The following is a 26,628-nucleotide window of genomic DNA, read 5'->3' on the forward strand; positions in this document are numbered from 1 at the left end:
TTTCAACTGTTTAACAAAAAAAATTTTTTGTAAAATTTTTTTTTACATTGAATTTGATTCTGATTTCCAAATTGTTTCATCATAATTAAAAAAAAAAAAAAAAAAAAAAACAGTTAAAGTTGCAAAAAAGGATTGTTTTTAACGTTTATTATGTGATATGTTGAAGAAGTTTTGTTCATGATTTATAATCGCGCATTAAATTAGCATTTGAAAGATTAACGGTAACATTTAATTAGAATAAATAATTGCGAGTAAATTTATTTATAATGAAGGATATATATTTTGTAAAATTTTTTAATAAAAATTTATTTTATGAAATTAAATTAACTTTATATATAATGAAAAAGAGAATTAATTACTATATTAATCAATACAATCAGAGTTGCAGGCCGAAAAGTTTATTCAAAGTATAAAATGAAAAATATATAGATACAGCATTTTTGTAAGATTATTTTACTAGATATATTTGTTTCAATTTATATTGTAAAATAATTTTATTTTGCATATTTCTCAACACACTCTGTACACATGATCTATTTCAATGAATCAAGGTAGCATCGACCGTCGAAGTTCTATAAATGCGTGTACCATTTACGTTCTCTATTAATAAATCGTTTTTACATCGCATGACATATATACGGTGTATCAAAATTAGCTCTCTTAACCTTTTTTCGGTCGTTTATTTCGTACATATAATACAGAATGTCATAAGCTTATACGCGACTAAAATTGCTTCCAACTATAATCCTTCCGAAAGCATTGCACAATTTTTATTTTATCAAAATTATATATAATTGTGATACATATTGTACAAAAAAAATTTATATCTCAAGCATTGTGACAAAATATTGAATAAAATTTAGTGTCGATAATAATTCTGCTTTCTCGTCCACTCGCAATACAAGTTCTCTTTTCGTGAGAATACACATTTATGACTTAGAGTAAAAAAAATAATTGCAATAATAATAATAATGATAATTAGGATTCATAGACTAGGAACAGGTCCTGCGAAATACGATTTTAAAAATGCGCTCTTGTGCTGTCGTACAATGTCTTATACGTCAAATTTCTGTGGATTTGAGAGAATGTCTGAAACTATAGATTTACGGACACAATAATTTTATGGATCGCAATTAATAAGTCTTGAAAAAATCAACGATTCATAAATTCGCGAAATTATTCAAGATGTTAAATTCGAGAATCGACTGTAACTGTAAATGTATCTGTAAATCTCAAGATTCGCGCATTCATTCAAGAAGAAATTGACTAGATAGAAAAAGAGAGGGAATACAAAAAAATTTATTATTATAAACATACTATTTGATGCATACGCAAAGACTAAACAGCTACTTAATCGTGCTTCTGTTATTCTTGTTATTCAAGATTTAAGACTTTGTACTTGACATATATAAAATCTGATTTTCTATTCGAACGTCATCGATAAACGAATAAGTAAATTTTCTCGTATCCGCGTTATCCCAGACACACAATATTTATGATAAATATTAATAAATAAATAAATATTTTTACTATATTTATTTTTTTGAAATATACAAATATTTTATACATTAAAAAAAAAAAAATCATAAAAATTGTATTTTAAATATTATCAAAATATTAAGATTAAATATTTTATATGATATTTATAATAAGTAAAAAAAATAATATTTTGTAAGTACTGCTCAAATATTTGCTGGGATATATTTATAATACAGCTTTATGATTTGTTCAATCTAAGATTGTAAAAATATTTATGAAATATTTTAATAGAATGTTGATTTATTCGTCAAGTTTTATCAAATATTCATCAAATTTATCAAATAATTATTTTATATATTTTATAAATATTGTACGTTGTCTGGGATGAAACTATAAAACCTAAATTATATACGTTTCTTAGAACGTAACGTTTGCAAAAAAGAAGCACCCATATCTCATTTGTGCACAGTATTTCGTTATATATTTTATGACATAGCAAAGCACATGTAAAATTATAACACCTTTCTATTTTATATTGTATATGACGCTCGAGTGCAAAATGTCATGTTAAAGAGATTGCACTACGCAATGTGTATACATAAATCGGCAGTTTATAGCGGTAAATTGTCCGTAAATCACTGAGACGGACGCGAGTTATAAAATTACAGTCAATACAATTTCCGTTCATGACACACAATACATTTATTTCACAATTTCAGAGAATCTCAAAAAATTCTATGTCTCTTTCATTTAAGCATTTCTTTAAATCTCAAACTCCCAGGATCAAAAATCTCAAGTTTCACAGATCGCATACTAAATATGTAGTATAAATTAAAAAAAAAAAAATCAAGGATTCGAGCAAATCCGAAAAAATTTGTCATTCAAGAATTTGAAGCTTCGGATGGTCTCCAAAAATTCTCGAATGATTAAAGTATACATCTAAGCATCACAATAGAGTCCTATCGCGATGAAATCTAGAAATCCACGCGGTATAAAAGAAACACGAAGGATCTTGCTCGATCTCGAGATCGTGAGATCGATGCAACTGTGATCTGTGGTAATTAAATATACAAGTCGCTAGTGACATTTATACAAAAGGTACAATTGGATCGCTTCGGATCCGCTATCACTCGGTACGTCCTATACAAAATGTATGTATATATCGATTCTACTTCTAGCTATCGAAGTCTTGAGCAATCTTCGTCGAGGGAGGACGGAGTCGTTGATTGTCATCCTCGACGCGGGAGGAGATGATTTAGACATTCAAGTCTTCCCAATCCTCGATCTGTCGTGGACTAAGCTCGATTCTGATCCCAGTCAGAGTACGCAAAAGGTCATGCAATCTGGAAGGTAACGGGTTTGCCTGCAAGTCGATTAATTCCAGGGCGGGCGCATGCCTGAGCCTCTCGACGTCGACGTCTGCGAAATTAACGAGATATATTTATTATTATCATGAAGATGAGATTAAGAAAATAGATAAATTCTAAAAATTCCCCTTTCATTTTTCTTCCCGTCTATCTGTAGCACTAGGAAGTGAATTTATCGCTCACTCACAGCAATTTTTAATAATTAATAATTCATTAATTATTAATTAAATTAATTTTTCAATATTTAATCATTTAATTAATAAAATAATATTTTAATATGTCTGATATGTCTCTGGTGCACTGTAATATCAAGTATATAAATCGGCGCTTTAATTTCGAGGAATGATTTATGCATCACACGAGACCTCTTCTCGATGAAGAGGTTTCTCTTACGTAATGAAATAAATTCATCGATATACTTACCGATAATAAAGTTATTGTTGGCCAAGAGTTGTTTAAGCTGCGGTATCCGCCAAGCGACAGGTGGTAGAGCGATGAAAGTGTTGTGCGAAATGTCGAGTCTCTCCAGCGCCTGCAGCTCGGCCAACTCCTCCGGTAGCTTGCTCATTTGGTTGTGACTCAAATTTAATTCTGTAAATAATAATTGCAATCTTGTTGAGCAACGAGCAGTCTCGGTGTTATCTCTCACCGAAATGTCAAAGAGCAAAAATGATGAGCGAATATTATCCTCTATTAACTGATCACTTACCGGTAATTAGCGAAAATTTTACAGCGAACTTTGCTGGGATCTTGGTGATCACGTTTCCGGAAAGATCACATCTCTTCAATTCCGTATGTCGCATTAGATGATAGACAGCGTCCGGAATTTGCATGAGCTGGCACTCTGACAAATCTGAAACGTAAAACGGGAGAAGATACAATTTTTTTCGAAACAAATATAAAAATATAGAAAGACACAATTAAAACTTAGTCATCAAAATTAATGTTATTCAAGATGTACAATGAAGTTTTTTCCAACATTTTATTCGAGATTCATTACAAAATAAAATTAAGTAAATAATAAAAATAAATTAATATATAATAAAAATAAAATAAATAATTAAAAAATAGAGTAAAATAAAAATTAACTTAACATTAATTTCAGTGACAAACTCTGGAGTTTTTAAAAAGGTGGAATAAAAAGTTATTTATTCCACAGAGCCCGATTGTATTATTTTCTATCGTAGTAGAAGCGCACAATTTTCATTTGTGAATCAAGTAGAAAAACGGCGCAAAAATCACTCTTTTTATCCAAACTAAAACAAATATTTAATTCTCTAAAACATTTTCGTAAAATGACAGGCTAGAAACTTCTTACACGTGACTAAAATTAAATTGAGATAGCATGATTTTTTTTTGTGCTATAGATATATCGGCAGCGTCGAACTTTAATAATAATAAATTTAATTAAAAAAAAATCTATCATTCGAAAAAAAAGAACAATGCTAGTCACAACATCGTGCATCGTGTCCATGATGGGCTGAAAGTGCACTTAACGTCGGCCCCGCTGCGTTTCACGCTTTCTCCAACGCGGTTTTCAGTGCGGAAGACTGTCGACACTGACGCTAACTCGATCGCAGGACCCGAGAACATGTACGGAACAAACATATATATTTCACGTATATATATATATATATATTTATCAATCATCGCGTTCACATTAATTATGAAGCACACAGTTCCGGGAAAATAATGAATTGCGATCGCTAATTCGGCGAATAAATTTAATTCTTCGTAAAATCGTCTACGAGCTACGATTTTATAACACAAATTAGAATAAATAGCATTAAATAATATTAAATTTAATTATAAAATAATAATAAATATATAAAAGAAAAAAAATAATATTTTACCTTTCTCGTTTCTTATACATGAAAAATTATTATTCTACGAAGAATATATATCTTCTTGATAATAATTAATAATTTAGCATTTTTTTTTCAAGAATGTCTTAAAAAAAGATATATCAAAGAAGTAATTCAAATATGTTATGGTATATTAATTATGAAATATTAATTAAAAAATATTTTCGGGTTCGATTCGCGTTTCGGTGACTTTGCTCCGATATTTTTCTCGCTTACATCTCTTTAGGAGAGTAAGGAGGAGTTTCTAAAATTCTCAAAAATAAGAATAAACATCTTGGTAAAATACACCAAGAAAAAATATGTGCCCTGTGCATTCATCAATTTCGCAGAATAAATTATTTTCTGGGAAATCGACGCATTAATATCCGCGTTGGCTCTTATTCGCTAATTTCCTATTTGTTTGTTTGTAAAAAATATTTATTATATTAAAGAGAAATTATATATGTTTGTCCCATGAAACAGAATCAAAAGAAAAGACACAAAATACAGTTTTGAAAGAAAAAAAATTATTTTTGTTTTAAGTAAATCTATATTAATAAAAATAATTATTTTGACATTACACCTTTTCTTTTTAAAAAGTAAGTGAATATTCTAAATAAATAAAATTAATAAAATTGATGCAAATAAAATGCAAGTTCCATTTAAATTTCTTTCATCAATTCTATATAACAAATATGGAATTCATGTTTCAATTTAATATTCTTGGTTGGATAATTAGGATTTTGAAAATATTTTCAATAAATTTTATGTTTGATGAATTTGTGATAAAGATTTATGAAAATATATATAAACTTATAAAAAATACTTGAAGCAAATAATATTTGCTTGAATATATGTATAAAATTTTTCTGTATGTATGTGTATGATGAGAAATTGCATAATTTAATTTAAAATAAGAAATGTGCTCTGGGTATTAATTAAAAATTCTTTTGTGAAAAGAATTAATTTCTTTACGCAGTTTCTTTACGCATCAACATCCGCGCATGGGCTCACATCGCCGAATATAACTTATCATGTTTTTAAAATAAGAATTACAATAAGAAAGGAAAATTATATTATTTCACAAATTTCGAAAGGTTTGTTATAAAAGCAAGAAAGTACAGATCTAAAAATGTATTTCAATTATACAATCAGGTCGTTCCTAAAATATTTTTTATATAATTTTATCACATTGTGTAATAATTAGATAATTGTATTTAATATCCAAAAAGAGGTCATTGAAAGAGTACTATGTGTATTTAGTTCAACGAAGAAAAGATGTGTGAAATAACTGAAACTTAAAAAAGTGACATGGAAAGGAAGACAATTTCTCAAAAATCGAGACTATTGTGTCACATCAGCTCGTAATTTTTTTCGTAATTCCTGCGGTCTCGCATGAGTCGCGAAGCGAATTACGAAAGTACATATAACACATACGCACATTTGCAATTAATTCATCTTGCCAAACTTTAACACTCCGTGATTTATAAAAAAAATCATGCTTTCACCGAATTTCCTGCAATTTTATACCGAGGTGCTCGTTCTCCTGCGCCTCCTCGCAACGTCGTATCACTCTCGTCACGGCGTTCGCCATCTACTTCGTCGCCGCACTGACTCACCGCAACTAAGACTGCTTGTCGGAAACATTTATTTCTGCGCCTGCTTTCCAAAATAAATCTCTAAGTCACCTGGCTGACCGTCGTCGCGGACTCATTCCCTCGAAGAACGACGGGAATCCGCGGCAATCAATCGGGAAAACGCGAACGAGCGATTTCAGAAATCAAGGATTTATATAAAATGTCATATTTCGTAAATATTTTACGATTGTTGTCCAAATAAAATTTTTATGATTTTTTTAATACATGACAAATATAAAAATCATCGTTTTAGGAAAAATTGATTGCTCATTGCACTATTTATTTTTACGCTTGATTCGAAATTTCTTTTTTAGGAGCCATAATTTAAAAATTTTTTATGTGTGGATTGTATTTTTTTATCAAAAGGATCTTAAAGTGCAAATCTTAAATTCCTAAAAATAAATTTCAGATTTATTACAGACTTAAAATTAATTTTGATTTACATTTAATGTAATTCCAAAAAATTCATCGCACCCTACCTTTCCATAATTTTTTTAATGATAGGAATATTGCTGTTAATTTTCAAATCTCAAAAAAATTTTTGAAATTATATTAAAATTGAAATTTTAAAAAATGTTAAAATATGAAAAAATTAAATTCTTAAATAACATCCAAAAATAAAATACTTATGCGTTCGAAATTTTATTCTGTTATGCGACATTTTATATAATTCGTGTAAAAATAAATTAAGCAAGGATGAAATGCTCGAACGACGATTGTGCAATTAGTATGAAAGTCATTGTATAAAATTAGTATGAAAGTTACTTTTCACTATTGCTCCTGCGAACGTCGTGGTTAATTAATGTGCGTACGATCATTCTTTCTTTCTTTTTTACCACAAAGTGATAAAAAAAGTTTGATAAAGAGAAAGAGCAAGTTGCCGTTTAAGGTCACGAGACCCTATACGGAAACTTCTCGCGATGCAGTTTATATATCTTTGGAAAAGTCCTGCGTTTCAGGATTAGCAGGCAATGTTCATCCTTAGAGTCTCTCGACTCTGATACCCGGTAAAATAAACTAATATTTGCATGTGTACACAAATTTTTCATGATAATTAATTTTATTTCTTCATTTAATGTGCAATATTTAAGATTCTAATTTAAAAAATTTAATTTTCTTATAACTCAACATTTTCTTTTTTAATTTCAATTTTAATATAATTTCAAAAAAAGAAATTTTTGAGGTTTGAAAATTAAAAGCGATTAATTAATTTCTAATGAATAACAATGCTTTCAAACAGCAATAGACTCAAGCTTTGTTAAAGCATATAAAAGGATACTACTGTAGCTTGATCAAGTATTGTACAAGCAAATTTGTACAACACATCATCAGTTGTACAAAACCAGAAAATTTATGACTCAAACTTGGATTAGAATCAAGAGACTGAACAAAAAGATCTGTGTTAGCGGAGATTTATCGTTAACATTGTATTATTTTTTTTTTTTTTTTTTTTTTGTCGCTCTATTCGTACCCACACAATACCTACATCGTTTTTGATGTATGGGACTGTGTGAAATAATAAAAAAGACTCTCTCAAAGAGAGAGAGAATGGCGTCTCGACGGAATTCGGAGTGCGCAGATCGACATTGCCAAGGCTCCGCTTTACTATTCCGAGATCGACCTTTCGCGTGTGCATCGGGTGTCCCAAAGATACACGTACACGCGCGACGATTATCACTTCGGCGATGCTCGCGATACCGTGAGAGGGAAAGAGACAAAGACCGGACGCGCGCGTTGGGTAACGCAATATTTATCCAGTCAATTATCTATGCCGGTAGTTACGAAGCGAGCATTTCACTTTTAATCCGAGCTGATGCTCGAGAAACGCCACCTGTTTATTTATCCGTCCTTCTATTCAGTTCATCTCTTTGTAAGAACTTTACGTCGCTTTAATTATATTATTTTATTTGGTAAGACTCATCGACAGTTTACAAAGCTCGTAAATTCACTTTTGGTTCAATTTTAAATTAATTATAAATTACGTTTTATCTTTACTCCCCCCCCCCCCCGCCATCTACTTTGATTTAGCCTTGAAATTATATATCTATAGATAGTACACAATATTTATTAAATATACTTATGACAATATACATATTTATAATTATTTTTAATTAAACAAATCATAAAAATTTGTCATAAATATCCTAGCAAATATTTGAGAAATATTTATACAATTTATTCTAATTATTTATTTTTTTATTATATTTACTATATTTATACTTTCACCGTATAAGTATTATATAAAATATTTAATCTGTATTTTAATATGTTGAATATAAGTTTGATGATTGTTTTTCTCTTAATGTATATAAAATATGTATAAAATATTTATATATTATTTTAAAAAATAAATATTAAAAATAATTATGAATTTTTATTATAAATATGGTGTGCTATCTAGGTAAAGTATGTAAAAAGAAAAGATTTGTTTTTTTTTATCATAATCTATTATTTCTATCAGATATTTTTCTTATACTTCTCGTTATAATACAATTTTGAATTTATCTTCTTAATTTTATCAAGATTAAGGCCATTTAATTGCACTGATAGAAACAAAGCGGATATGTTCTCTATGTAATCACTTTTTTACGCGACGTCATTGGTGTATGCGATCCGTACTTTCTACGGAAGTATGCTATAGGTTTTTTTTTTGTCAAATCGTAGTGGGAAATTGCAACATATTGCGTCTCGACGATCATCGATCAATTTTCATGTACCTTGTTTTCAGTTTTTTTTTTTTTTTTTTCTACGCATAATAACGATAATGTTGCGCTTATGGGAAAATGCGTATCCGTAAGAGAAGAAAGTAGGAGAGTTCGTTAGCCGTGCAAAACAAACTGAATCATCGATATCGAGCTAACACAGCATCAGATAAGATTAAATATTAACGCGACAGAGTATATCGAAAAAAACGGGTTGTTATGATTTACAATCCTTTATGATCGGACAATCTGATAATTAAATGTAAATACATCATGAATCTCAGATTTATGACGCATAGTTATGTGTTATGGACTTCTAATTTCATAAAAATTCGTGAAACTTTCACAAAATATTTAATCAAATATTTATAACATATAACTTTGTATGAGTCGAAAATCTTTGATGCATAATTTTATCGTCAAATCTTTAACGTTATGAATCATTATTGCGATTGATAATTAATTATACCAGTACTACAGATTATATCCAAATCTTTGGTATCAAAGATTCGGTCGTTATATTTTTTGTTATCACTGATATCTCAATTCAAAACATAAATTTACGAATTTTAATATTTCTGTCCACATGAATGAGCAACAAGTTTTATCACAGATCGTTACTAATTTAATCCATAGATTTTTTTATTTCTCACAGAACTGTAATATATTTCAGTTTATGGGAGAGTTAATTAGATGCCGATAATGTTACACGAGATGGTTAAATCTGTCAAACATTTGTAAAGTGTGAAGTCAACAGAACTGTGTGTTTCAGCCAAAAAATTAAAAAAAAAAATAGTTTAAGATGTTGCTAGAAACCTAAAGAAACTTTAAGTCGTAAAAAAAATTTTTTTTTAAAAATTCAAGACTTTTTTTTCATTGTGAATGTTGGAAGAACTTCTTTAGCTATCTAAGAGGATTGCTAATAAGATCGAAAACGTTTCTTCTACGTTTGAATAAAATTTAGAGGATTTCTTTTAGACGTTCTCGTTCAACCCACCTAGGTTACAGTTATCCTGGGCTTCTTCACATCGCGAAACTACCCTGATGATCGCCCGACCTGCAAGCTGCACGCAGACCGCCATCGCGACGTTTCTCTCGCCCTGTTCTTGGGAGATCTGCTGCATCGGTCCTTCATTGTACGGCGGTTTCATGATTCCTCACTTCCTTATTTACAATTTACAAGCGAAAAGTGCGCGAATGTCGTTGAACTCGGCACTGATTCTCGTAAATTTGTCCAACAGCCAACTCTTGTAGAGTACCGATTTTTATTTTTATCTCTCTTTCTTTTGATTCTTGATCGTTAAGCGCACATTATAAGCATCACCTAAATGGTTATCCTTTTTTTATACTGCACTAGATATTATTAATTTGCCGCTGCAAATCCTCACACTGTCGAGATTCGAATTTGATGCCAATATATCACCCAGATTCACGATGCGGATTTTAAATTTCTTCGATATTTACGCGCTCGTAGAATTTTACACTAGGATAAAATTTGTCCGAGGGTGATTCTCTCTTTCGCTCTCTTTCTCTCTCTCTCTTTCTCTCTCTCTCGAAGGATCCTCGATCTCGCGAGAGCGAACTTCGGCGATTTCAAGGACTTTGCAGAAGGTCCTCGGTATTTTGACGTACCTGAAGATCACCTATCGCCGGCAATCGTTCAGATGACTCCAGTTCGACACTAGGCTGCACGCGGTGTACGCGGTGCTATTTAAGCCCTCGCCGTTTCTCCCGCCACCGGGAAAGCGTCTCGAATCAGCTGATCGCTTTGCGCGGCGTGTGACAGCTACCGCTGTCCCTCTCTTTGTTTGAAAACAAACGCAGCCAAGTACTACGCGCGACGCGCAGGCTGTCAAATTCGACGTCGGGATTTCCGCGTTTTCTGTTGAGATCAGAGTTTCTTCGAGTTTCATACATCTTTAAGAAGGCAAAAACAATTAATTATCTTAAAGATTGGGAAAGTTATTAATAAATTTCACGTTTCTCGTCATGTTAAAAAATTGTGACAAGTTTCTCTCTTATTATTTTGAGATTTAAAAAAAATTTTTTCAAGATTTCTAAAATGGAATTTTTTGACATATATAATAGCGTTTTCATCGTAATTTTTTTTTATAATCTCTCTAAGATGAAAACGCTCTAATAATAAATAATTGTAAACAGGGAGAGAGTTGAAATTTCAACAAAAGACTTTAATAAAACTTCCTTAAAGTACTTTTTTAACCGTCTAAAAACATTCTTCAATTTAAGTTTAAGTTGTCAAAAAATTATCAACAGTTGTTTTCCACATTTGATATATTATTTAGTTAAATTATAAAATTATGTAATATAAAAAGATTCATGGCTATATATATGTATGTAAAAAGACCTTAAAAATTTAGGAGTCTAAAGCTGAAAATTTCGTCGAATTCAATTTTGATTTCGCTCTGTAGAATGTGATTCATCTCGGCATGGCCACATCGCAATCACGAGCTGAAAAAGCATCAAGTCATCAGAATTATATGTACATTGGAACAAAAAAATCCCCAATGTCAGTCTTGACGCGTATTAAGCTTTTCAACTACATAGCTTTATGAACAAAGAAGTTCCATAAACGAAATATATAGCCTCTTTTTGCCCCTAGTCATATTATTTTTTACTTTTTTGAAGAGATTATTTTTTTATTTAAAAAAATATCATTTAAAATGTTTTTTAGTTAAAAAACAATATTTACATGTAATAAAATTATATAAAACACATAATCTTTATAATTAATTATGTATATAATATTAATATTAAATCAAATATTTTTTGTATCGCACGTTTATCACTAGTATTATCGTTTTGTCAAAATTAAATTTTGCAAAATAATAAAAAGCTAATAACAAAAATCCTATTTGGCAGAACTTTTGTGAGACGCGTGAAAAATATTTATTACTCTTACTACGTACTATTTAATATTATTATGCGCAATTCGAGTTAATGTTTAGGAAATCGTACGAAATATGCGTCACTGTATTTGACCGTAATATTTCGCGCATATATGTCTGGAGGAATTTGCGAAATTGCCAAAAGTGCCGCTGCTTCTCGCGGCACAAAACGACTCGACAACGCATTTAATTTTAGGTCACAATCGCGAAGAAGCAGAAAATCGACTGCCTTTAACTGTCTTTCTATTTTTGTAGATCTCCGCAAATCTTTATTATCATTGTATTTCGTCGCTTTATTTATTTCGCGTAAACGAACGTACCCTATCGCTCGTATGTATTTTGTTAGGCCACATTTTTGCATACGTTTCTTAGAGATACGATGACAAAGATTTTTTTTTAAGTCTAATTACTTTAAAATGTACAGCAAAAGTAAAAGTCAGTAGATATAAATATAATTGATAAGTCACCTAAAGCGGAATTATTCTAAAATGAAGACATGAATTCTATAAATGGTTTGAAGGGTTGTGAAAGATACGAACGAGACAATTTGCAAGCAAGATATAAAGAGAATGTATATGAGAATATTTATCAGAATATTTTATAAATATTTTTGTAATTGTATTTGAGAAATATTTCCAAAATATTTATTTTTTACTTTACCATCAATATTATATAAAATATTTAATCTACACGTTTTAATAACATATCGATTATTGTTTCATAGTTTGACATTTTCTCTTAATGTATATAAAATATATATAAAATATTTGTATATTTCAAAAAAATAAATAGTAAAAATATTTATGAATATTTCTCATAAATAGTATGCGTGAAAATACATATAATTCTGGATATTATAAATCTTCCGCAAATAAAAACAATTACATTATAGATTTTTCTTTCTTAATCAAATTTAAATGCGTGTTATTTATAATTGAAACAAAATCTTGCCGTTTTTTTTTTTTCAAAGAGACGAAATAAAAAAGAATACGCTCGTAAAGCGAATTTCGCTAACTGTCTGCAATTTTCCACGAGAGCCTCTCTTTTTTTTGTTTCCTGCGTTGTTAGAGGACTTTGCTCTCCATTCATTTGTGAAGCTCAATGCTCAACCGGGATAAAATGTTTATACGGTTTCACGGTATGCTTGGCCCGGGGCCAGAGGATACTGCGTGCATCTTTTGCCGACGAAAATAGACAGCCGCAGACCAAAATCCCCCATGACTTCTTCTCTTTCGTCGTTTTCGTTTCCTCATACGATGTAGAATATACAATGATAAAGACCAGAGTGGGAGAGGGTTCGATGATACATATATATCAGATATAAGAACCTGTAACATGTTACAGTAGTACTTTTTAAAAATTTCTAGATTCTTGAATTCTTATCATAAAGCCTTAAATTTTTAAATATTTATAATAATCTCTGATTTATGTAGAATGTAGATCATGATATGTATTCCGGAATTTAGTTAAAGATCGCTTAAAGAGACTTAAAATTTCGAATCCTCATTCTTTCTCCAGAAATCTCTTATGTACTTTTTCTCTGATATTTAAAATCTATATTATTAAGGCTATTTTAGAGAATTTAAAAAATCGATATTTTTTACATTTTTATAATATATCTGGAAAATATATCTTTCAAATTGTATTAAAAAATTCATAAAATTGACTTAATTATAAGACTTTGAATAAGATATTATTAATATTATTATTAAATATTATTAATAATATTAATATTATTATTATATTATCAAGTATTATTATTAATATTATTTAGAGATCAAATATTTTCAAATATTAAAAAAAATTATTAAAAAATCAATTTTTTACATTGCTAGAGTAGATTGGGATTGGGATCTTGAAAGAGTTTTCACAGAAAAGGAGGGAAATGACAAAAAAAGAGGAAAGAGAAGAAGGAACATCTTCGCAGTTTCTGCGTTGGCTCATGAACTTCCGTCTCGTGTTCTCCGTTCTTTTTCCGTTTCAACGGAGGGCAGCGGAAGAGAGGAAAGAGAGCGCCGGAGGAGGACACCTTGGCTCGCACCCTCGCCAACGAGCGAACGTTGGCCCTGTGGAATCGTCGCCGCTGACGTCCGTTCTTTGTACAAACGACCGTGTCTTCTTTCTATGTATGCGTGTATGTACTGCGTCTTCGGTTTTCGTATTTACCAAGAATCGTTCACGCGAGCGGTGACGACCTCACAAACACGGCGCGTGTTTGGCGAACACGTGCACCCCCTTGACGTTTTTTTACGATTTATCCATCATATATATATTTTTTTTGTTTTAAAATTAAAATTGATTACAAATTGAATCAATCTCCTTACTTCCGTTTTAAATTCCTTTAATAATTATTTAATTATTAAGAGAATTTTCCTTTAAGTAAATTATTTTTTTTTTTTTTATGAAAAAAAGAGAGGTAACGTTTAGATTAATAAAAAGATGAATTGATCACGAAATTGCAGGAAATTTTCAACAAGGACGTAATGGAGACGTCATCTGCGCTTTTATGACGCTCGCTCACGACCTCGTGATTTTCGCAAACGTCTATTTTTCATCGCGGAATTTCCCGACGCGAGCAACACTCGTGAATTACCTTGATGACTCTTATTGCGACTTTTGTGTATCTTTTTAATGCTAGCCGTATACTTTCACGACACGTGCGTCTTTATGTAAAAATAAAGATGCAAAAGCCTTGTGATCTCTCGCGCAAACAAAATATAGTCCTTACACGTATTTTTAAAACGCACAAAACTTGATACAGTAGTGAACTTCCGAATTTTTAGAATTTACAGTGCCTAATCTTGACGCTCACGTATTTCTTCTCATTTATAAATTTAATTTATAAATAAATATTTCAGAAAAAAAATACATACATATATATTTTCAGCGTAGGGGACGACAAAAAGGAAATCCTCGGAACCTTATTTTGATTTTAGTAAAATTTTGCACACATAAAAAAGTAAAACCACTCTTTTATACATAGAGTAGGCTTTTCTCGGAAATTACTCGAAATATAACAAATATTTTATACAAAAGTTTCACTGTAAAAATATCTTTATTTAATCACACGAAATTTTATTAAATTTTGTAAAAATATTTTCCAAAATTTTTATATTTTCTTTTAATTGAATTAAATTTTATTGTCATGATTAAATAGAGATATTTTTTTCTTGTGAACAAATTGTAAAATATTTTTACAAAACTTTTACAAATATTTGTACAAAATGTATTTTGACAGTTTTCGCGCGAACAGTTTTCGAGGTATATCGAGAAAAACTACTTGCATATAAAGGATAAAATTATCCTTTTTAGAATTCATCAATTTTTTATCACTAAAAATTATGATAAAATAATAATTAAACATTTCTAAATTCATCAATTTATCCTCTTTACATGTGTGCAAAATTTTATTAAAATCAGAATTTGCAAATTTTCCTGTAAAATTATTTTAAATAACAGTACTGAATAATATTGAATATAAATTATAATTAATAAGAACTTATTAACTAGATAGGCTTACAATTGTATTTTCAGGCATTCTGTAGGAATGCAATATACATTAAGAGGTATTTAAATAGTTGCGAGATGCTCGTTTAACAACCTATATATTCACCTTTATATATAATATAACAATGAGCGACAATACATCAGTTTGCAAACGCACAATATTTTAAAATTACAACCACACAGAAATGCTTATGGATGGATTTAGCTATATGTATATGTATATAATATGAAGCTGCCTCGTCAAAATTCATAAAAATTCTGGTCGTCGAGATATATCGCCGATTTAGGCCAAAGCGGTAAAATACTTTGATTATAGGTTCAACAGTCAAAAGGATCTATATCTATATTCACATTTTGCGTTCATTTTAGCGTTCACAAGTGGTCATCTAATTGCCTTACATAAAAAGCATTTTTTTAGGCAAATAGAAATTGGATGACCACACCTAACGTTAAATATAGCGTTACATTCTTTTCAGCTTCTTCAATATGTATCCATAATCATATGTTTTTTATTTTTAATATGCAAACATATCATTTAGTATCATTTGATACGGTTGTTCCAATTTATGGATATGTATATGGAATTGTGATTTGTCATTTGGCACCGTCTGTAATTAAATAAAATACTAAGTGTCAATAATTATGGCAGCTGATTTTCATTTTCTTCTCGTATGATTATAATTTAAAAGGGAATTATTTTTAATAAAAATAAACATTATCTATGTAATTTGAAATAAAATATGAAAAAATATACAAAGAAAATAAATACAAAGTGGCTTTATCAAAAGATACTGGAGTCTGAAGATATTAACGTGCGAGCTGTCCTTTCTCTTATCACACGAGTTTAGGCGCAACGCACAGTCGTGCATCAAATATTCAACTATCCGATATAGATCGTTTTATGATCGCGGCAGATTAGTATCTTGATCTATAGATCGTTTGATAGATTTGCATTTCATAATAATGTGCCTTTCACATTCACGAATCTAATGTGTATCGCATGAAATTGTAATTTGATTAAAAAAACCTATTATTTATTTTATATATTTGAGAAGTCGCACTAAAGTTTTTTAGATAATCGACATTGTCCTGCAAAACGACAACATTTTCTGCTGTGTGCAAATATGCACAAGTATGTGTGTGTATTATTTTAGTGATTATCATTATGTATATGTATATAATAATCTATTAGTATATAATCTTAACGAGTTTGGTGTTTTCTCTTGGTGAACGATATTTCATTTCTGAGTATTATCGAGCTACTAGTATCTGTAATGCAAATTGTAAACACGAAAAACGATCAAATCACTAGAAGCTTTTACGTATACGAGATTGCATTATTCACGAGATTGTATATATTTTATATATGCGTAACACCTAGGCAGAACTTCGGTTAACCCTGCAAAATGCGAAAGAGTCACGTATTTACGAAAATCGAATTGGAATTATTAACATTATTAAATTTTGTACATTATAAATAGAGATATAGAAAATAAAATGATCTCATTTTTTATTTAAAATTTCACAAGAGAAGATATATGTTCCCGCGTCAAAATTATTCTATTTGTCGTTAAAAGTTGACCATTATAGGGCCGAAGTTTAACCGAATAAATCGATGATTATATCATTTATATTTTTATCTCATTTAAATAGCGATAAAATTCGATCGATATTGACTAATGTAGAATACTTTGGAACAGCTATGGCGTAATATTTAAACTTCTTTATAATGTGATGCTGCAAACATTATACGTTTATAATCCAGACAGTACATAATATTTATGATCAATATTCATAAATATTTTATTTACTTATTTTTTTATATCATATAAATATTTTATACATATTTTATATATATTAAAAGAAAAAATCATAAAAATTGTATTTGATATTAAAATTGTATTTGTTATTAAAATATAGATTAAATATTTTATGTAATATTTATGACAAGTATAAAAAAATAAATATATGTAGTAATATTTTGTAAATATTTCTCAAATATTTACTGGGATATTTATGAAAAATCTTTTAATCTGTTCAATCTATAAAAATATAATAAAATATTTTGATAAATATTTATAAATTTGATAAATATTATATTTAATAAATATTCAAATAATTGTTATAAATATTTCGTATATATTTTATAAATATTGTGTGCTGTCTAGAATGTTATTTTAGATCAGCATCCCTCCAAATTTTGGAAAATGTATCGTTACGTAACGTTATAATAATGCTATATAAGTATTCTCTTCTAAAATATTATAGCACTATTGTAAATAGTAAAAAGGAGAAAAAGAGTAACATACAAGTACAAGATACAATTGTGATTCCGGTATTTGCATCAACGGAATGTCTATAAATACTGTTGGATTGCTCCCTATTCTCTTGTGCACAATATAATACAAATATTTCAGTAGTGCAGTGTTTCAAAAACAGTCTGATAACAATATAACAAATATTGTAATATTAAAAACGACATAACATCATAAAATCGATGCAGCGTCGCGTTTTATGTCATCTAGTCGAGAATTGCAGAGAAAGAAATGCGAATCATTATTATCTCATTATCGAATACCGCTACATTTTCCGCATCTATTTTCTCTTTTTGCGAGAAATGCTTTTTCTCTTCTTTAAAGCTGCCAAGCGCGTTCTTGTTAAGATTCTTTGCTAGCTTCCGGTCGGTCAAGCGCTTCCTGGGCGTGTTGCAAGCCGGCACAATAATGTAAAAGCAGCACGCTTAAAGCCTGCACTCGCAGATCGCTCTGCGCGATCAATTTCATGCTGTCCGCATTCTGGGACAGTTCTAATCTCGAGGTAGTTTCGGCGTCCAACGCGTTCTTCAATTTACTCATCTGTAAAAGATACACGTCCAGATCAATGTCATTATAATTTCAAAAGTTCGAGAGTTTTACGTATCCTTCAATCGAGGAATCGTTTAATTTCTAATTTCAATAGTCGATGGATTTCTAAATTTAAGGAGTAAGCTTTTGCGGGCACACTTCAGTTTACCTTAACATTCCCAGATAACACACAATATTTCTGTTAAATATTCATAAATATTTTTTGAAATATTATATATTAATACATATAAAAAATTAATATTTTCTAAATATTTCTTAAATATTTGCTGAATATTTATGATAAATCTTTGTAATCTGTTTAATTTAAGTTAGAAAAATATTCAAGAAAAAATATTTTGATAAATATTTATAAAATATTCCAATAATTATTATAAATATTTCGTATATACTTTAAAAATATTGTATGCTGTCTGAATTTAAAAGGATCTTGACTCGCGTACCATGACGTTGATCTTTTCGACGCGTTCCCGCGGCTCCAGATACTTGTACAGGAACTTGCCGGTATCCCGAGCCCTCGACATAAGACCGTCGTCCAGATCGCCGGCCACAAGTGGAGCTGCAACACTTGGCTCAGCACCCTCCAAGAGGTCAGGACTTATTCCCAGACCTCCAGCCAATGAGCTCTAAACGTTTCAACAATTCGATCAAATCGATTAATGCGGCGCGATCTCAGCAAATCTCATCCTCGCTCCCTTATACGCCCTTACGCCGATTTCGAAAAGTGAGAAGCATGATCAATCAAGCGTTCAGTCCGAACCGAATGATGCGCAATACGATCTTCCTACTTCTGTAATGATCGCACACCGTGTGCAAATGCAAACGCTGCCGCTCCGATGTTAAAGTGCAATTGCAATGCAATCATAATCAGTGCCGTGATCAGCGTACAATGTGTCGACGAGAGAACCTTCATCAGTGAGAAAAGACTTGCAGCAGTTTCGGGCAAGCGATAAAAATGATTCAGTTACGATGTAAATAATAATTTGCAAGCGATGAAAATCATTTCAGAATCAGCGGGCACATCTATCTCTCTTTCTCGAAGCATCTAGATATTTTATAGTAATTTTTAGTGATTTAAGATGATTTCTAAGAGAAATTTATGTAATGATTAATTTAACCAAGTTCTATCACTTTTCATACACACAATTATCATATCAATCATTACCATCTTGCGTTCTTCTTGCGTGCAAATTAACGAGTATCTTCGATGGCGAATTTAAGGCACAACTGAGAGATGTGAAGGAATGATTGAAGTGAATAAAAGGTAAGCACATGGGAATTGCAAGACATTCAATATTTTCCAAAGAATGTAGCCTTTCTTTTCATGTCGGTTTAAGAAGGTGTAGTGGAAGAAGCGGAGAAGGTTTCGTACGCCCTGATACGGAATCTATAACGATTAAATAAAGCATATATATTATTAATTTCATAAAGCTTAAATGCAATTTTGAAGAAAAAAAAAGGATATCAATCCTCAAAAATAAAATATAAATATTCTCAGCAATATAACTCGATTATAAAAAATTGCCTTTAACATATTTTTAATAGAATAATTTTTAATTAAAAATAACTACTATATATTGTTATATGTATATAATTATTTAATTATTTATTTCTAATTCCTGTCTATATTCTATTAAAATGACAATAATAAAAAAGCTAATTTATTATAAAAATACTTGTTAGACAAAAATGTTTTCAAAGTCGAGAAAAATCAAGGATACGATCCCTCTCCGCTTCGGGTGGAGACAACAAATGTGTTATTATTCTACCTTGCGGGATGCACAGGGACTTGGGGGAAGACTTCGAGATGCCAGACCAGTACTGGAAGCCGGTGGGGCCAGACAACTGGTACTTCCAGCCTTCTTCAGGCCCAACAGAGTGTTAGCTATACTAGCCTTCACGGCCATCATACTTGCGCCCTGATTAATCGACCAATGGATTTTAAATAGATTAATACTTTTTCACACACCATATTCAAGATAAATTCTATAAAAAAATAATAATAAAATAAATAACCGCGCTTTTTTTTTTATCGTAAAAAATATAGGTTTTATTTCATTGATAAAGTATAGAATCTGGATATCATCTACGGAATTTGTGGAAAGGTTTTTATACAAAATTTATGTCGTTTATGTCATCGACATAAATTTTAATAAAAAATTAAATAGAAAGAAAATTTAAATATTAATACAAAGATCTAAAATTTTGAAATTCTATTTTGTTCAGAAGATTCACAAAAATGTCACACATATCTAGATTATATACTTCACTGATAGATATTAGTTTCGTACGAAAACGAAAATTAAACTCTTATCTACTTGTATGTAAATTGGTACTCTAAAAAACCAAGGTAAGGTCAAAGGTGCAAGCTTATACAAAAAACCTTCACCTCCCCGAAGTGCATATATTCAATTCGTTTTATTGCCAACAACAGGATGTGAGTATCACGCTTAACAATCTCTGCTTTCTACAAAATATGAAGATAGATGAGTTTAGTTTAAAGAGATGCGCGTGAGATTTTTCGTACAATCCTTTAATCACACGATATGCCGTCAAGCGCTTCCACATTTTACCGATATGTAATAGTTATTTGTTGATCTTTGAATATGATCAGTTTGAAATGATATATCGTCGAAATGGATGTTATATAAAAGATTGATTTCTTTAATTTATTATAAATGAATAAAAGCAATAAATAAAAATAAATTAAATATGTTTAAAATGCAGAATATCTTTTATATTTATATAATTTATAAAGTATATACTTATACTTTTTATTTATAAAATATAAGTATATTTTTTTAAATATCTTTTCTATTTACGTTAATAAAATATAGAATGTGACAGTGAAAGTGTTTCACAAATTGGCAATGTTTAAATTAAAATAAAAAAAACAAAAAACAAAATGTAATTTTTAAGAAATAATAAGTTATAGATATATAAGTTAGAGAATTTGTAAAAATATAGTTGATGATCAATTGATTACGTTACAACGCATATTTAAATTAATATTGCACGTAAATAAATGTAAAAAAAGAGCATATATAAATTAATATAAATATACAAAATAATAAATTATCACAAATTTTGCAGAGTCGGACTAGAAGGTAAAATCATATTCTTCTCTAGAAGTACATATTTCAATGTAAAATAAAGAAATCTTATTAAAATAGATTCTTGCTAGAAGAAAATTAAATAAGCGTCTCTGAGATGCTAATGTTTTTAGAGAAAGAAGCACTAATTATATATACATATAACTGCTACTTTATAATAAAATTATTATAATAATAATTTTAGAACACGATTATATATTATTTAATAAAATAATTTTGAATATATACGCACACAACACATATGTCTCTTTTCATTTACAGATTCTTGAATTCACAACCGTGAATCTGATTTTCCTTGACAAATTTTTATCAAAATTTGGTTCAATTGTATTTCGATCTCAAAGATTAAAAACGCGTTCTTTCCTCTCGGTCCAAATCTGCTGATCCATACGCGAGCATCGTATGTATGTATCATATAACAGAGAATTCCAAAACGTTGCCGATTACACTCGCGAATAACGAAACGCCCTAAAGTCTACGTCTTGAGTACCTGCACGTTATCTTCGCATCCGGTTAGAGAGATCTCCGGGCTCGAGATGTCCCCGATTATGACGTTCGGCTCGATCTCGTCCGCCTCTAACGCCAGGGTGGCTAGACTCTCCGCGCCACACGTGCTGGATGCCTGGCAGCGTGTTTCGCACTTCTTGTGGCACACCATACCGCAATCCCGACATTGCACCGCGTCTTTTAGCCAAATCTGCACAGGAATTCAAGTAGTCTTTAAAAATAGAATAAAAAAATAAAGTAAAATATATAAAATTAAGTAAAATGAACCCAGAGCACATAATATTTATAAAACACATACAAAATATTTTATATTTATCAAAATATTTCATAAATATTTTTGCAAGATTAATAAAGATGCAGATCATAAAGATTTATCATAAATATCCCAAATCTTTGAACAATATTAATACAAATATTTATTTTTTTTACTTGCCATAAATATCAAAATATTTATTCTATTTAATTTATATAATTTTTCAAATACAGTTTTTATGATTTTTTTCTTTTAATGTAAAATATATATGAATATTTATCAGAAATATCATGTTCTGTCTGGGAAAAAGTTGTCTCTTGCTAAAGTCTAGATTAAATATGTTTTCACAGATATCATAACTTTTCATATTATATGCTGATTAAAATAATAATAATAGTATATAAATCCTTGTCTTGGACATTTCGACAAATTTCATCATTGATATACCTTTTTTGTACAAAAATCGCAGTGCGTCGCTCTATGAAAGTGCGTCCTGATGAAATCGTGCATCTTTCTATCGACAACCTCGTCGCTCGGGTTCGCTTGTATTTTGGCAGTTTCCGCGTTATCCTTCTTTCCGGAATCACTGATCGTGTGATTGCTCGGCCGACAGGATTCCCACACGTACGATAACAGGATATCGCCGTAACAGAGCGTCGGATCGAATCCCGAATATCCCTGCAGTCTCATATAGGATGTCGCTAACGAAACTTTAAAAGAAATTCTATGATTAATTCTTTAAATCAATTTTATCCACTTTTTTCAGGAGCACAATTTCGATATACGAAAAAATAAATAAGTGCGCCCTTATACACTGGTTTATATTGCCTTTTTCTTGGACAATACTATATTATATTATAATTAATGTGTTAATTATAAAATAATACAATAATTAATATAATAAATAATAATTAAATTAATATTAATTGTTACAATATTATATATATAATATATATAATATTATATTATATATATAATATTTTATATATTATTTTTTTAAATAAATATAATTTAGAAAAAAGAAATTTATTCTATAATCTTACCACTTTCTGGCGGCAATAAGGCATGACATTTCAGGTAATGCCCGGTCGTGGAGGTGCAACACTGCGCCAGAATCAATTTTATAGGTGCGTTTATGTAACCTAATAATTTCGGTGGTGTTTCGCTTCCCTTAACACGACCCCATACGCCCACGTTCAAGTATTGCAATTCAGAATCGACCCGGAAGCTTTTGGTCTCTTCAAAAGCGATTAGAGAAGCGTACGGTTTCTCTTTCGTGTTGTAACATAAATCGGCAATACTAGTCGCACTAGTCTCATCCGGAAGGTAAAATTGAACGTTGCTAGACGACGCCGATGATATGGAGATGGTCGAGATCCGTCGAGACGGTGTAGTATCAGGCGTCTGAGCAGTATCCTCTGTTTGTACACTGCTCTTTCTTCTCTTAAATAGCTTGCTGTCCAACCGAGAATCCGTAAGATCATTGTCGGAATCCCGAAGATCGGAAAACTTGATCTGCGCCTCAAACTTCATCTTTCCAGCGTCCTCCGCGCACGGACTGTCCATCCTGCCCGTGGAGTCGCTCTTCGATGTCTTCCTCTCGGTAAAAGAAGTCCTCTCGCTGTCTAGTCTTTGTCCTCTCTCGCTCGAATCCGCCTTAAAGTGCCGCCTCTCCACCCTGATGATAAAGCGCCGCTGTACGGCAGTCTTGACAAATTTCGCCACTTGGTTCATGCTCGAAACCTTCTTGCCGTCCACCGCCACCAAAATATCGCCCTTCTTCATCTCAGCAATCGCCGCTGGACTGCCAGACACTATGGTCTCCACCAGCACACACATTTGACCAACCTCCGGCACGACTTCTTGCTTAAACACTACGCCCAACTGCTGAGAGCCAGTCTTGCTGATGATCAAGTCCAGCACCATGTATGGAACGCCGCTGTACTGTGTCAAATATACCCATGGCATAGAGTCTACGCTCATAGTGCAATATACCTCCACCTGTGACACGTTTTCGCTACTATTGAGAGCGATAGGCGTGAGGTTCAGCCTGCTGATCTCCAACAGTACAACCTCCAAGTATCCTGGAGTGAGCTGAGTACTGGCGACCTGAACAAAAATATGTAAAGATGTATATTGTCGTGTAAAACATTGCTTTATGATTATGAAAAATTGAACCTACAGAAGTAAATTTAAACCAATTTTAAATATGTAACAAATATTATTAATTAAAGCTTAAATAAATAAAAGAAACGGCTCTTACCTCTGAGAGATCCACGGCCTCGTCATTTAATCTTCGGAAGAGTGGCTTATAACGCATTTTGTAACGAGGTAGAGTGTGCTTCCGCTTCACCGCTCTTCTAATCTGACTAGTGATGATCGAGATTATTTGCGGTTGTAACTGACGGCCTTGGAACTGCGACTGCACTTCCAGCTCTAAGATCGGATCCGAGTAAAAACTCAACGACCAGTGTGTGTATGGTACGCGAGTAAATTGTAGCCTAGCTTTACCGCTGATACGTTTTACTGCGAAAATCGATAACAATATTAATACTTATATATTTTTAGTACTTATATATTTTTCTTATTTTCTTTATTTATTTTTTTTAAGTTATTATGATGCATGATAATACCTTGTAATGCCATGTAGGCTGTTTTACCAAGCAGCATCTTAACATCTATAGACAATTGAAAGTTTCCTGAGTAATGTAAATCTAAGGCCAAGTCCAGAGATTCCAGCAGACCCGTGTCAGCGTCAATTTTCGAATCCGCGACCTCCAATCCTTTTATCGTCGGAAATTGCGTGCCGAGATTCAAGTCTCTCAACTGGGAAAATTACAAAGAGTTAGATTATAAAATTTATGAAATATCTAATTATTTATGAAAAATTTTATAAAATATAAATATTTCGTATATATTTTATAAATATTATGTCTGGGATATTCCAAAATCAATTAAACATTTTCGAATCTTACTTTCACACTGTCCAACAGCTTGGCAGTTGTCGACTGCGTCAACAGTTCCTTGAACTCGTTATTTAACTTCCTATAAAGCCACAAACGCACTCGTTCTGCATTCCGTAGTTCATTGAAGAGAAACTGCAGCGTAAGGTTTATGGCCAGGTTCTCGTTGCCCTGAGACATCGCCTGACGGGACATACTGTTGTTGCTGTTCGTCTGTTCCTCCTGCAACTGTTCTACCAGCTCCTCAGGTAACTGTGCCTTGCCATGCTGCAGCTGCCTTTGCGGAGGAGTGGCTTGAGGTCCCGAATCCAGATACCTCTTGAACAGGTAAAACTGCAATGCCAGGGTACATAGTACACCGCAGATAAATGTGATGACAGCTACAAGAACCAGTTGCAGACTGTCCATATTAGATTCACCGTTGTTGACAATATAGTCTCTTCCTTGACAAGTATTAAGAATGATACGTATCCAAATGCAAAGTGCTATGTAAGTAATGTTGCACTGTGTACATGTGAGGGAAAGTTTTCAATGTCCATAGTTATCCAAGAAACTATCCTCTCTTGACGAACGTCAACCATAGGACATATTGGAGAGCATACGCTGTGCCATATTATCATGTGTGACAAGGAAGTTTGAATCATACACACTGGACAGCTGTCGAAAATTCAATCCTTTCTTCATGAGTACAGGCAAATTCCAAAAGAGGCTGCAGGAAGAATTATGCAAATTAAAGTGTGTTCAAAGGAAGAAATCTAAGAACTGTAATCAGAAACAGAGAATTGAATACGTAACAAAATTTTAGAGTTACTTTTATTAAAAAAGGAAAAAAATTTATTTCATAATTTTCGATTATTTTATAAAAAAAATAAATAATTTTCTTAAATTGCACATAAAATAAATAGAAATTTATTTTCACTATTGTCGTATAAAAAAATAATTGTACATTATCGTTACAATCAAGATCTATGAGATAAAATTCATTTTCATTATACAAGGTAGAAGAGGCGAAAAACACTTGCATAAGAGAAACTTCTATTGTTCTAGGAAACTTCTGAGAAAAATTGACCCCCTATTGTGCGTTACACCTATCTGGATTTACATTAGGAACTCTCGTTACGGCCGATCTCCTCGGGTCCGGCGCATCGCGTCGAATCGGCCCCGCGTCTTTACAACTCGACGGCTATTCGGAGCACTTTCACCCGTCATCCGCGGATCAGCTGTTGGTGGTGGTGCAAGCGAGCGCGCGCGCACGCGCGCAGAAACAATCCCCGCGTGTGTCTGATGATATTGCGTCCGACAACGGAACGGCACATTCACGGGCGATGGTCGTGAGGTCACGTCTCGTGGGGAGAGACACTCTCACGGCGACGGGGGATTGAATTCAATTCCCCACATCGCTCGTCTATCGATTTCTCGGCGGCCATATTCGCGGCGCTAAGAGAACAGCTGTCAGTGTCAGCCTCAGCCCTACCCCCCTACCATCCCT

The 26,628-nt window shown here is 31.5% G+C and overlaps 2 protein-coding genes across 8 annotated transcripts; both read right to left on the reverse strand.

Annotated features, from left to right (window-relative positions):
• Window positions 1-1,279: 1,279 nt before the first annotated feature.
• On the reverse strand, window positions 1,280-10,655 carry Sclp (leucine rich repeat containing protein 20 sclp). Of its 2 annotated transcripts, none has more exons than XM_072897107.1 (4): window positions 10,027-10,655; window positions 3,556-3,699; window positions 3,270-3,437; window positions 1,280-2,898 (listed from the first exon to the last, which is right to left on the reverse strand). In XM_072897107.1, exons 1-4 carry the CDS (start codon window positions 10,178-10,180, stop codon window positions 2,735-2,737), a joined length of 630 nt encoding a protein of 209 aa, XP_072753208.1. In that variant the 5' UTR covers window positions 10,181-10,655; the 3' UTR covers window positions 1,280-2,734. The 2 variants fall into 2 exon arrangements, with proteins under 2 accessions (XP_072753208.1, XP_072753209.1); XM_072897108.1 differs by lacking the exon at window positions 10,027-10,655 and adding an exon at window positions 6,221-6,516.
• A 4,141-nt stretch (window positions 10,656-14,796) lies between these two features.
• On the reverse strand, window positions 14,797-26,624 carry Pdzd8 (PDZ domain containing 8). 6 transcript variants are annotated; one of them, XM_072895833.1, is made up of 10 exons: window positions 26,242-26,624; window positions 25,152-25,848; window positions 24,810-25,002; window positions 24,440-24,702; window positions 23,220-24,285; window positions 22,624-22,886; window positions 21,907-22,113; window positions 20,073-20,222; window positions 18,747-18,929; window positions 14,797-18,297 (listed from the first exon to the last, which is right to left on the reverse strand). In XM_072895833.1, exons 2-10 carry the CDS (start codon window positions 25,545-25,547, stop codon window positions 18,100-18,102), a joined length of 2,919 nt encoding a protein of 972 aa, XP_072751934.1. In that variant the 5' UTR covers window positions 25,548-25,848; window positions 26,242-26,624; the 3' UTR covers window positions 14,797-18,099. The 6 variants fall into 6 exon arrangements, with proteins under 6 accessions (XP_072751934.1, XP_072751932.1, XP_072751933.1 ...); XM_072895831.1 differs by having other exon boundaries at window positions 26,162-26,624; XM_072895832.1 differs by having other exon boundaries at window positions 25,152-25,901; window positions 26,162-26,624.
• Window positions 26,625-26,628: the final 4 nt, after the last annotated feature.

This window comes from Anoplolepis gracilipes, chromosome 7 (assembly GCF_047496725.1).
Source record: "Anoplolepis gracilipes chromosome 7, ASM4749672v1, whole genome shotgun sequence".
In the NCBI taxonomy this organism is placed as follows: domain Eukaryota; kingdom Metazoa; phylum Arthropoda; class Insecta; order Hymenoptera; family Formicidae; genus Anoplolepis; species Anoplolepis gracilipes.